This window comes from Typopeltis vanoorti, chromosome 15, assembly GCF_054136105.1.
Source record: "Typopeltis vanoorti isolate ZY-2024b chromosome 15, IOZ_Tvanoo_1.0, whole genome shotgun sequence".
Taxonomy (NCBI): Eukaryota; Metazoa; Arthropoda; class Arachnida; order Uropygi; family Thelyphonidae; genus Typopeltis; species Typopeltis vanoorti.
The window spans coordinates 119,440,197-119,454,267 of NC_143563.1; the positions used below are offsets into that span (position 1 = coordinate 119,440,197).

Here is a 14,071-nt window from a genome sequence, read left to right on the forward strand (position 1 = left end):
AGAGAGAACTGGGAGTTATCGAAGTTGTGTAAGAATGTGCAGAATAGATTTTTTCATTGGAGAGTGAGTGGAATGGATTGCCAGAATTAGTTGCAAGTGCTCTGATAGTGAAAGAGAGGTATGATAGATTTTGTATGTGTATGTCTGTATAAACATGATCTTGCATTAAACACGCAAAACATCCAGAATACTCAAAGGTCATAATTAATCTGGCTTCTCAAGTTTAATATCATATGGAAAAGAACTTTTTAACTAGAGGGTTTTGAGTTTGCCTTACTCCAGAAAATATCTCCAAAGTAGACATTATAGGACACAAATAGTGAAGGAATTATTGTTTGCATTTGTTATCTTTATGTTTGGTTTCTGTATGGTTTGATTTCTCATTTCCTTTGTCTATAGATTTTGACATCAGTTGATAGGAAATTTAGTTTAATATCATGAATGGTTTGAGCTTTTGCAGTTTGTAATAATGAACTTAAAATAGCATTGGTTGTACTCATGCCACGAATTTTATGTACTTCATTGTATTGCATCATTCATTATAATGGTTCAGTTCTTTACCACAGGTCTTTATTTTCAGAGATAGAAGTTGTTTGCAAACATGCAAATTATAAAGCGTAAGTAATTCCATTTTTCCATGAGCCTGACAACACTACAAAGTGAAATGCAGTAGTTCTCCATGAGATTCCTCCCCCCCCCCCCCCAATTCTAACTTAGTTCCTTTACATATGACCTGTCCCTATGTTCTATTGCTCCTTTTATGTACCGTTAAACCTGCTCTACAAGAAGAATGAGAAGCTCTACAAAGTCGCAATATAAGTATTATAAGGGCTGAGTTATGCTTTTTTTTTTTCCCTCGACGATCGAGCCCTTTGTTAAAATTTCCATAGCTCACCACTGGTTATATGGTGTAAAGGGTCATTATATCAAGCAATATATAGTCTCTATTTAACCTGTAAGTCAGCACTTAGAAAAGGAGGAACTGGAAGATGGTTTGAGGTAAAATGAGGTGTGCGACAACAGTGCATATCATTATCTATATGGATCACTTTATGAAGGAAAGTGGTATTAAATCTGACATCAAGATTGGCAATGTTAATCTTAGCTCTTTACGTTATGCAGATGACGTTATACTTTTAAATAAATCCAGTACAAGTCTGCAAGATGATTCCCTGTCTAAATTGAATAACTGTTATAATAAATTTGGCATGGAAATCAGCAATAAAAAAGGCAAAGACAATGAAAATAGGCAGAAATATTTAAAACATCAACTGTATCCTTAATAGTGATCCTATATCTATGGAACAAGTAAAATATTTCAGCTGTTTAGGCACAATTATTAGTGAAGATGTTAAATTGAATATGGAAATAGACAACAGAATCAACAAAGTGGTATGGTAGGAAGTCGACTGAATAATTTATATGGAATAAGAGAGAAATTAGTCAAAACACTAAATTAGCTGTATATAAGATAGTGTTCAAACCAATTTTAACTTATGGATCTGGGAGCAGGATTAGATATAAAACACTTGACCAAAGATATGACAGTCCTGGGAAAGATTAGGGGTGCAGACAGATGGCATCAGTGGCAATATCACATTAAAAATGAAGATATTAACAAAGAATTTGCCATTTTTAGCATTCAGAAATGTGTTAGTAGAGCTAATCTCAGGTTGTATGGTTACTTAATGGGAGAGGAAAAATTAGCAAAATTAGTGTTCTTTGCCAGGAAAAAGACCCAGAGGAAGACCAAGATCTATATGGATTGATACAGTAAAAAAAATATCTTACTAGACAGAAATATAAGATCTGATAATATTGGAGTCTTGACAGATAACAGATTAATTTAGAGGAAAATTGTTGATCTGAAGTCAGTAATGGTGTAATTTTCTCATGTAGTACTAACATAATTATCCTGTGCATCTCCTGATGGTACATATCAAGAATATGATGACTATCACTTTTTCCTAAACTTAACTACAAAAGCCAATCTAGGTGAGTCTTGAGTGACTGTAAGTAGTACAGATTATTTATAATTACTATATAGACCAAAGGTGGAATGTTTTGAAGCTTCCTTCAGATCTATGGTAAGAAAGATAGTGTTGGTCTCATACCAAGCAATGAAATTTTTCAACCACTCTACTCTATCCACTATTATCTATAATACTATCCTATCTGTTCCAATCTACACTAACTACGAGTTTGTCAAGTGGTAATGTTTCGAAAGCCTTAGCAATATCTAAATATAATACTATATATATATATATATATATATATGTATATATATATATATATATATATATATATATATGTATATATATATATATATATGTAAGTAGTACAGATTATTTATAATTACTATATAGACCAAAGGTGGAATGTTTTGAAGCTTCCTTCAGATCTATGGTAAGAAAGATAGTGTTGGTCTCATACCAAGCAATGAAATTTTTCAACCACTCTACTCTATCCACTATTATCTATAATACTATCCTATCTGTTCCAATCTACACTAACTATGAGTTTGTCAAGTGGTAATGTTTCGAAAGCCTTAGCAATATCTAAATATAATACTATATATATATATACATCCTCCTTCTCCAATATATTCGTTACCTTGTTATAATAAGTAAGCAGATTGCTAAAGCACGATCTTCTTTTACCAAACCCATGCTGTCCATTAAACAGAATTCCACTGCTGTCCACCTAATTCTGAATCCTTGTTATCACTAGCTTCTGCAACACCTTGACCACAACTTCAGACAAGCGGATTAACCTATAATTTGAATGCTTAGTCTTATCACCTCCTTTATGAAATGGAACAATTCTGCCATCTTTTCATTCCTTTGGGACCTGGGCTTCTATGACTCATGTTAAAAGTGTACATTAAGGCAGTTGTTAACTCTCTATGGAACATTCCCTCAGACATGTGGTGATATACCATCAGTTCCCATGGCCTTGTTGACATCAAGTTTACTCAATTCCTCATATACCTCCTGTTCACTCACCATCAGTGGTTCCTCCCCCATTTCCACTGTTCTCAAGTTCTGCTTTATGTTATAATTACAAGGATAGAATACTTTAATGAACTGCTCATTTAACACCTCTACTATATGCAATATGCAGTCTTTGCAGAATGATTTGAATAGGCTGGAATTGTGGGCATGAGAAAATGGGTATCAGTTCAATGTCAGTAAATGCAAAGTCATTCACTTCGGCATGATTACATATCCAATGACATATTATATAGGTGGGATTAGGCTAGGGATCTTGGAGTGTTAATAGATAGGAAGTTGAAGTTTTTGGCCATGTGGCAAAGATTGCAAATACAATTCAAAAGATAATTGCAATGCTGAAGCGAACGTTCACAGATAAGGATGTTATTTTGCCTCTTGATAAGACCTCACTTGGACTGTTGTGCGCAGGTCTGGTCTCCTGGTTTCCGTTGTGATTCTGATATATTGGAGAGAGTACAAAGACGAGGTGTTAAAAATGATAGGAGGATTGTGGAATACTGATTATGAAGACATATTGAGAATTTGTAGACTGCAGACACTAGCAAACAGGAGTGATATGATTGAGACTTACAAACTGCTGAAAGGGTCGTACAGGATTTCAATTTATGAGGGTGGAGAAAGGACAAGAGGGCATCCTTGGAAGCTGAGAATGAAGGCCGTCAAGAAGGGTGTAAGGGGTGGTGCATGATTGGAATGGATTGCCATTGGATGTTGTGAGTGCAAGCAGTGTGAATGAATTCAAGAATAAGTATGATAGCTGGTTTGTGTAGTATGTGGCCTCCCTTGATGAGTCTCAGACTCCCTGGAGGTCTCTCTTAATAATAATATCCTCCTCAGTGTTTATCATTCTCCCATAATCATTCTACTAGCCACATATTAAAAAAAGTTTCTAGGATTTCTTTAAGTGTCATTTGCTAACGTCTGCTTCCCTTGCTGAGTCACCTTCCTTGCTTCCTCGTGTAACTGATTATCTTCAATTATCTTGTGCTGTCTCTACAATGCCTTTTTCTTTCAGATTGCATGCTTCAGTCATCCAATTTTACACCTACCTAACCTTTGGAATACACCGAGTCATTGCCTCTACAAGATAATTCCTGAGTAGAGACCAAGCAGCATTGATTTTCTTCCCATGCAACTGCTCGTTTCTGCAAGCTGCATTCTGAGTTTGCCATAATCACTTGCCTTATAGTAGTTCCCCATATAACTCTCACAAAAGTCCTGATATGGTTCACCATCACTCAAGTGATCACTTTCACCAACTGGAGGATGATGTGATACTTCATTTACAACAATCTTCTGAGGAGATGATGCAATCCAAGACCCTTGATCCACATGTGGCCTCTATTATGCACTGCTTAAAGTAGTTATCTCTTAAAAACTCAAGAAATTCATTCTCTTTTGTTCATGATGCAGTCTCTTCCTTCCAGTCTATAGTAACAGAATTGAAATCATCCATAATGATCACCCTTTTCTTATTAACCAGACCAATTTGTCTAAACATTGCCTTCTACATTAGGTATGTAGTATGGCATGAAGTGGAGGTGGACATCCTGTCCATCTCCACTTTACACTATACTGCTTCAAAACCCTGTCATTATTTCCCCCCTATATCTCCACCCTAGATGGTCACAACTTCTCTGCCATCATCAATAAACTCCTCCTCCTACCTTTTGGCTTTGTCTGTCTTTATGGAAGACTACATATCCCTTCATCTCTATTCCTGTCAGAATATCTTCCTCGTTCAACCATACTTCACTTATACCAAAAATGTTTGGGTGAATTAACTCTACTCTCAATGCTACAATTTCAAATACTTCTAGCATTTGTAAACACACACACTAGTTCATTTCTGTTTCTATAACAAGTCCCACTAACCCCACTTCTCAGACATGACTCCTCTACACTCTCCATTCCTATCGTCACTGATATTGCACCCCCTCTTCAGACTTAAATATCACCCCCACATTCTTAAGACTTAACTGTCTTAATCCTTTCTTGTGCACTCACACATCTACTCCTGAAACCATCACCTACACTTTTTATGCAGTGTCCCCCTGCCATTTGCCTCGACCTCCCCCCGTTTCCCTGTTCACTCTGTTTTTCTTCTTTCACATTCTCTTCACTCATCTCTCCACTCAGAAACTTGCCTAACTTACTTTTCTTCTCTTCCACACCTCTTGCTTCCTCAGTCTTACATTCACTTCAGTCATTCTCTCTTGCAACAACAATTTCTCCAACTGACTCACATCAAATCGATTCAAATGTAGTCCCTCTCTTTTATACATCTGTATTCACTCTTCAAACTCATCCCACACATTCGCAAAATGAACACCCTTTCTCCTCATACAACTCTGCTAGCCTATAATTCATAATCTTCACTTGCCTTCTCATCATTATTATACCTGAGCAACACACTGACTACCACAGTTATCTTACACTCTCTTTAACAGCCTCATGACATCCTTACATTCTTTTTGTTACCAGTCAGATCATTCGTGACAACTCTTTTGCTCACGTACTCCTCTTTTCCGATGCTTCAACTACGCTGCTCATTCTACCTCTGAAAAACAGACCTTGTGCATCTTTTCATTTACCACACCTTATCATCGAATCTCTATACATTGCCACTCTCAACACATAGACTAGGAATAGGTGATGTTTGAAAGGCTCCACTTCTGCTTTCATAGTAATTAGATCTAACCACTAAACCATACTGTATAATGATAAAGTAATGGAATGACACTCATATTACAAAAAAAATTATTTAATATTTGAATAGAGATAAACACAATAAGAAAACACTTAAATTGCAAGTGCATGACAATATATGCTATCAATTGCATGAGGATAACTATCTACAAACCATTCGAATTAAAAGGAATAAATTTAAATAATTACAATTTACCGAAATATTGGAATGAAAACTTTTTATGACTCTTTTATGAGCCCAACAGGAATGTGGGCTTGACCTGCTGGAGGACAGACGAAAATTTGCCACCATAAAATTCATAAATAATATCAGAAGCTACCAAAGTGATCATATCTCCCTAAAAACTTATGAACATTGGAACCAAATTTGCAGACTTCACAGATCATCGACTTTACAATATGATGACACTATCAGGAAAGAAATAGGTCTTGATCAGCTAAATGTCCACATAAACAAAGAACCTCTATTTTCCAGTCCTTTACCTTCAAATACCTCCATAAATCTAAACCTTACCAAACTCTGTACAAAAAAAGAACCAAAAGAAATGCTTAAAGAAAAAGGCCTAAATACCATCAACCTTCTTTCATCCTCCAAACAGGTTATTTGTTATACCGATGGATCATCAGACACCAATATGATTAATGGAGGCGCTGGTGTTCTCCTTCTACTCCCGAAAGGTGAAAAACTTTCAATAAAAGTTGGATCTGGGAGAATCGCTTCCAATTTTACCAGCGAACTCCACGCAATAAATAAAGCACCAGAAGACTACTTAAATCTATCATCATCTCAACAATCTGAAGGAATTATAATTTACAGTGACTCAAGATCAGCTATGGAGGCAATCAAAAATGGCAATACCAAGCTCACACAAGACATCCATAAACTCTTAAATCATCTAAAGTGTTTAGGTAAAAGTTGCATTTTACAATGGATTCCTGCTCATGTAGGCATTGATCACAACGAAGCAGCTGATAAATTAGCAAAAGAGGCCAGAGAATTCAACCAAGAAACTCATATGATAACTCTTGCTGATGCCAATGCACTAGCAAAAGCTAAACTAATTCCATTGAAATCAGTGATACAACATCAAATTCCCGAGATCAATGCTGACAGAAGGACCTCCACCACGATAGCAAGACTACGAACAGGACACTATAGAGGAATGAAGATCAATACAGATGATACGAGAACATATAGAAACTGCAACAACTGCCCTAATACTGAACTGACACCCACTCACATCTTTACCTGTCCAGCAATTACAGCAGCCTTGCAAGAAATAGATCCTAATCCTGAACAACAGCTCTATACAAACAAAATCACAGACATAGCCAAAGCAGTACAAAGAGCACACGGAAACATCCAAGACTCTTCAAAGGACAAGACAACAACAACAACATTGGAATGAAAAGTGTTAGTTAGGATGACTTCAAAAAATTGGGCAAGTTTACGGCAATTGTTTTGTTAGAATTTGGACTAGGTCTGGGAAGTGAACCTTCCAGTAATGTATAGCAATATACACATCCAAGGAAGAATCATTTTCATTATGGAATACTAAATCAGCATCATCTATATACAAGTAGTCTAGCTGTGAAGATACTTCACATGAAAACTCTGTTTGCTTATATTACATTACAAGGTACTAACAAGGGATGTGAAGACTGTCTGCATACATTTGGGTAGAGAATTAAACAAAAATATAATTTACTTTGTAACCAACTGAAACTCTCTATAATGGAATACATACTTGTGCATTTAAGAATGGATATCAAAAGGAAAATGCTAACTCCCATGGATGTTATTCTCTGTATCAGAGCTTCCCAAACTGTGTCGACTGCAGTGTGAAGGTGTGTCGCACGATCATAAAGCGTTAAACAGAATAATCGCTGAAAATTTCCAAGCGGAATCCATTTTGCAAAGTACCGGTACGACTTTTAGCTAGCACCATTAAAGAAGATATTTGGTCAACCGCTCGGAACCCCCTCCCTGAGTCTATACCGACTTGCATGCAACCATCACCATCAGTTTCGTTTTTGTTGGAGTTTTCTATAGTTCATTCAAGTATGAGTGACAATAAATGTAAACAGAAGCTAAATTGTGCAGAGCTGCACTGAGGAACCCCAAAATACTTTACTTTAAATAGAATGTAACAAAATGTTTTACGTTCTAGAATTTAAATTTCACTTTCAAAATTATATATACAAACTATCTTTTAATTATTTTTAACCTTTAAGAATATTTCATATCAATATATTTATAATGATATGAAATAATGGAGGATAAATGCAGCCGAATTCATCCCGTTCAACCAATAAAAATAAAGCGCCCCACTTATTCATACAAATGTTATTATTGATGTTTATTCTAACTGCAACGTGAATAAACGTCGAGCTGGTACTTTTATTTTATGTTTAGTTACTGTTAAAGCTTTACAATAAATTCGTACAGTTTTATTTATCAAATTGGTGTTGAATTACCTGTAAAATGGATGTTTCTAATTAATAAAAGAAAAGCTGACGTTTGTGATGAACAAAATGTATCGACTACAGAGGAAACTATGCAAGAATAAACTATTGAACGGTCTGCATTAATACGGAATAAGTGTAAAGGAAAATTTTCCATGCCTCGTTTATACAATGAAGATTATATGAAATTGGGGTTCACATTTTCTGGTAATTAAAACCATCCCTGTCCTCAGTGTTTAGTTTGTGGGGTGATACTTGCAAATGAAAGTATGGTACCAAACAAATTAAAGCACCATTTTACCTCAAAACACAGTCATTTGTCAGAAAAGCCAGTCAAATACTTTATTGAACTTTCAAAATCTATAAAGAAGCAGTCTACATCGTTCACCAAGAGAATGAAGACATAAAAGAAAGCTCAAAAGGCAACTTACTTGGTTGCTCAAATAATTGCCAAAAACAAGGAGCCACACACTATTGCCGAAACCACTGTAAAGGAATCTTGCTGTGCTATTGTTCGAACAATATTTGGGCCCGAATTTGAGATAGAGGTTAATAAAATCCCTTTGGCAGATTACACGATTGGAAGATGTATTCAAGACATGTCTGCTGACATTAAGCTCAAATAAAAGATATTTTTCAAGACGATAATATGATTTTTACATTGCAGCTAGATGAATCAAGAGATGTCAGTGGGTTAACACAATTACTCGTTTTTATACGTTTCATTCATGCTAACAGAATTATTGATTGATTCTTGTGTTGTCTAGAACTTCCAATGAAAACTAGACGCGAAGATATATATATATATTTAAAACAGTAGATTGCTCCATGAAGGAAAATAATTTGTTATGGTTAAATTGTGTAGGAATATGCACAGATGGTGCTCCTTCAATGGTTGGTTCAACAAAAGGTTTCACAGCTTTAGCAAAGAAAGATAATGAAAATATTATAATTACTCATTGCTTTTTACATTGCGAAGCACTAGTCGCGCAAACCACTGGTAATGAATTAAAAAAGGTTATGGGCAAAGTTATTCAAATGGTAAATACATTAAAAATAGACCTCTTAAATCAAGATTATTTGCTAAAATTTGTGAAGATATGGGGACAAAATTTAAAAAACTTATACTACACTCAGAAGTTCGTTGGCTGTCAAGAATTTGAGTGCTTTGTTGTGTATATGAATTGAGGGAAATGATGCTTAAACCTTTTGAGGAAAATCAACAAAATGAATTCTGCGATCTAATTCAAACCAAATTATGGTGCACAAAATTGGCATATCTTGCTGACATATTTGAACACTTGAATAAAATAAACACCAGTATGCAAGGAAAAGGAGAAAATATCTTAACAGCAATGGATAAAATTTGTACTATGAGAGACAAGATAGAAATTTGGAAAACAAAAGTGAAAGAAGGAAATTTTGAAATGTTTTCCAAAACTGCAGACTGTGAACTAAAATGTGATATCAGCTGGATAATTGTTGACCATTTAACAATGCTCGGAGAGAAAAATTCATCACTACTTACCAAATATTGAAATACAAGACTATGATTGGATCAGAAATCCATTTTTTTCAACTGCAACGATTAACTTGTCACTTATTGAAGAAGAAGAATTAGCTGAAATAAAAAATGATCGAAGTCTGTTAATGATGTATGAAGAGGGTGATTTAGACAACTTTTGGATTCGTGTTTTAAAAATGCATCCAAACATAGATAAAAAGGAGTTAAAAAAATGCATCCAAACATAGATAAAAAGGAGTTAAAAATTCTTTTGCAGTTTTCCACTACATACAGGTTTGAAATATCCTTTTCAATGATGGCAAACTTGAAGACATTGAGACGTGGAAGCTTAAGAATGCTTGATGACGAAATGTGAGTGTCTTTATCTACTATTCCACCAAATATTGAAAAGCTGTGTTCATCCTATGAAGCTCGCATATCTCATTAAAATTCTATTATTATATATTTCTTTCTCTTTCTTATAACAATGACATTAATCTTGAAAATATTGAAAAGCTGTGTTCATCCTGTGAAGCTCGCATATCTCATTAAAATTCCATTATTATATATTTCTTTCTCTTTCTTATAACAATGACATTAATCTTGAAAATAAATATATTATATATTTTTATTTTGTATATTTTATTATATATAAAAATACAGTATGATCGAAAAAACTCAACAAGCGAGCTATGAAATCTGTTTTTCCTATATTAAATATATACATTGAAAAATGAAGAAGAGAGAATCATTTCAGCTCACTTGATGTGTTTTTTATTCGATCATACTGTATTATATATTTTTAATAAAAACGAAAGGTTTTCATGAGATAGGTTGTGTCATGAAACAAGTTTAACCTCTGGTTTGCTAATAGACTGTGTCGTGCTCTCAAGACAAGAGTATAGTCTAACTATATCACGCAACCTTTAAAGGAGTTATATGATATTTGATCTTATCAAATATCAAAAGGAGTTGCTTGTTATAGTAATGATGGGATCAGTTTTAAAAGGAGTAAATTTACTAGTGAATTTTTATTAATCTGGTATCGGATGAACAGGAAGAGATTTTTAAATAAATCTTCTAAAAGTTATACAAAATATAATCGTAAAAGCATATACTTAAACTACATCTGATCTGCCCACGTGACCCATGAGAGGCACATCAGACTGAATTACTGTGCTGAGAAATTGTTTGTCTAAAAAAGTGTGTCACCAACATGAAAAGTTTGGAAAGCACTGCTCTATATGTTTAAAACCGACAAATTCGCAGGAATCACGCACACACATATATATATATTTGGGGGGGGGGGGGGGGGGGATTTAAAGCATACTGAAATTCTTTCTTAAACAGAAGATCACACTTTTTATTTTTAAATTACATTTTGTAATACAGATAATTATTACTGTTTTCAATCTGAAACATTGGTATCAGTCCCATCTGTATATCGCATCCCAATTGAATCTATATAGAAACCAACATTTCCACTTAAAGGTTGTCTTTTGTTGCTCAACATTTTTCTTTCCCTAGAAAAAAAAAAAAGTAAAAAAAAATCATCATACTGGTTTTCACACACACACAAAGAAAGAGAGAGAAGTTTAAAGAAGTATAATAATTTGATCAGCTGTTCTCCATGTGTTAAATTAATTCATATATAAATGATAGATAGACAGCAGTTGGTCACTAGAAAACATATTCAGTTCAAATTAGATGACTGTTTCTTAATGCGTATTTTCACTGCAATCAAATGTTTTACTCAGAAGTTATTTTTTTAATAAAAAAGAATCCTTCATAAATTTTAATGATTAATAATATATAGCTAATGACTTATATATAAAACTTTTTTTATAGTCATGGAGGTGCTGGTCAGACCAAGAAGAGAAATCTCGTCATATTTTGATATTTGAGTGTTATCGAAAATAAAGCAAGTTATACGAGATCTTTCCTGTGGCAATCGTATACAGGATTGTGTTTTAGTAGTGTCGAAGTTGATAAAATTATCCTCATCTCACTGAATCATAGTGAGGAGATCAGAATTTAAGGCATTTGCTATGTATTTGAGGATTCTAATAATTGGCATTCTAATAACATCATAATACAAAATCCAAACTGGAGAAGAACAGTTTTAGAGGCAAACATTCCAGAAGCACAAGGCTTGATTTGGGCTGTAGAACCATAATAATAAGAATTTGTCACTACAAGGTTTGTTAAATGAGAAGGAAGAATGAAGCACACTTTGGTCAGCATAGTTATAGATATGATTTGTGTTTGGTAAGAGCAGGCCATTTATCTATGGGAGGAAGGGAGAGAGGATGTTGGCAACCCAGATGCAAAAGTGTGAAGCTAATCCACAGGTTGGTAGTTTGCTGAGTAGACCTCATCGAATGTCTTAAAAATATCAAGAACCATACGAGTTTCTGTGTATCGAGAGTGGCAGAATCCACATTGTTGGTCACTAATTAGCTTGATGACTATCTGCATAGTTTTTGAAAGAACAGAAGTGAGAGCAGTTGGAAAGAAGTTTGTTAGCTGACTTGCAACTTTCGTTGGAATGGACTAAAGCCTTTCATGCTATAGGATACATGTCAAGGATAAGAATTTGTTGTTTTAAGGATACTTGCGACATAAGACTGAATGATATAATCACGTAATCACAAGAAAGATATTTATTTAACCAAATATTTCGGTCTGGAAATAGCAGACCATCGTCGGTGGTATTACAAGAACAGTTTAAAAATATATACAAGCTAGAATACTAACAATAGATCGTTGAAATTAGAACATGCCGCGTGATGTTATATCACTAAGTATGAAACGAAATATTTTGAAGTAGAAACATGATTGAATTTGCTATTAAAAAAAAAAAAAAAAAAAAAAAAAAAAAAAAAAAAAAAATTAATGAGTAATCTTGATTAGGCTTTCCCAGATTTTTGATATAGATATGCAGTCATTACGATTCAGGTTGGGATGATGGAGCAAGGCCTCCACGCTTTCCTTGAACAAACGTTCGAACCTGTAACACCTCTTACATAGATCCTGTTACAGGTTCGAACGTTTGTTCAAGGAAAGCGTGGAGGCCTTGCTCCATCATCCCAACCTGAATCGTAATGACTGCATATCTATATCAAAAATCTGGGAAAGCCTAATCAAGATTACTCATTAATTTTTTTTTTTTTAATAGCAAATTCAATCATGTTTCTACTTCAAAATATTTAGTTTCATACTTAGTGATATAACATCACGCGGCATGTTCTAATTTCAACGATCTATTGTTAGTATTCTAGCTTGTATATTTTTTTTAAACTGTTCTTGTAATACCACCGACGATGGTCTGCTATTTCCAGACCGAAATATTTGGTTAAATAAATATCTTTCTTGTGATTACGTGATTATATCATTCAGGATACATGTCAGTCTAGTAGGAAATATTGAATAAGTAATATAATGAAAGGTGTTAATTCCAGAGCAATGTAACTGTGAACAGACCTGATAGTAACTGCTATTACTGTAATTTTTTTCTGCCATAATGCAAAAAAAATAGGACATTTTTAAAATTTTATTTTTTTTTAATGTGTAGAATCTGTTATTTGATTGGGGAGGGGGGAATAAGTAAACAATTCAAGAAACACTAGCTTTCTGTTAAAAACAGACCAAATATAAGGTACGAAACCATTAAGATACTTATATATCTTCAAGTAATTTTGTTTAGGGAAAATATTATTGTTAGTTTAGTTAACTGAAAATGAAAGAAACATGTACAAAAATATCGGTATGTTGATAAAATTATGTTAAAATGATATTTTACTGTAAGCAGAATATAACAGCAGTGCTTGTAATTTCACTAAAGGTGGATGACTATTGAGTCCGTTATGCCTAAACAAACTTCATGGTCCAATTCACCATTCAAAACCCCCTATCATTCAGCTACAACTAAGAATCAGCAAAATGTTATATATACCTTGCTATGCACTGGAATTAAAATACATGTAGACATTTTTCATACAGAGTGCAATGCAATAATCATCAAGTAGAAAATAATGTTCATCACGCAGATAACAAATGTTACAAGCCTGCCATTACTTAAAAAATTTCTCTTTTCTGTTTATGATACCCAGCTGCTGTGACATTGCAACTGAGAGAATACAAGACTGCGATGTGATATAAAAAACAAACAGTTGATGCACAGGAGAGAGATTTATGTATGTGTGGAGAGGCATTAAAATTGGAAACAGATGTAAGGGAGAGTTGGAAATAATTTCCCTTAAGCAATAAGCAATGAAGGGAATTTTTGTGAATTATGTACAGGTTCTTATTGAGAAGTTCATATATCTTCACAGTTGTGATTGGGTTTTTTGAGTGAAGATTATATGAAAAACTTGCT

The 14,071-nt window shown here is 34.1% G+C and overlaps 2 protein-coding genes across 5 annotated transcripts in view; one reads left to right on the top strand and one right to left on the bottom strand.

The window, feature by feature from the left end:
* The window catches only part of Ucp4A (Uncoupling protein 4A), a 224,870-nt gene extending 213,220 nt beyond the window's left edge, over nt 1–11,650 (top strand). The window contains exon 10 of the mRNA XM_090405849.1: nt 11,542–11,650. Coding sequence (XP_090261975.1) covers nt 11,542–11,613 — 72 coding nt within the window. The 3' untranslated portion in view covers nt 11,614–11,650. The remainder of the gene's footprint in view (nt 1–11,541) is intronic.
* LOC150099104 (transducin beta-like protein 3) overlaps nt 1–14,071 on the bottom strand; it is a 470,278-nt gene that overhangs the window by 38,269 nt on the left and 417,938 nt on the right. For 2 of the 4 annotated variants that reach the window (XM_090405846.1, XM_090405845.1), the window contains exon 22: nt 11,097–11,216. In XM_090405846.1, the coding sequence (XP_090261972.1) occupies nt 11,102–11,216 (115 nt within the window). In that variant the 3' untranslated portion in view covers nt 11,097–11,101. Of the gene's footprint in view, nt 1–11,036; nt 11,217–14,071 lie in introns of those variants that run through there. The other 2 variants (XM_090405844.1, XM_090405847.1) reach the window with 1 other exon arrangement.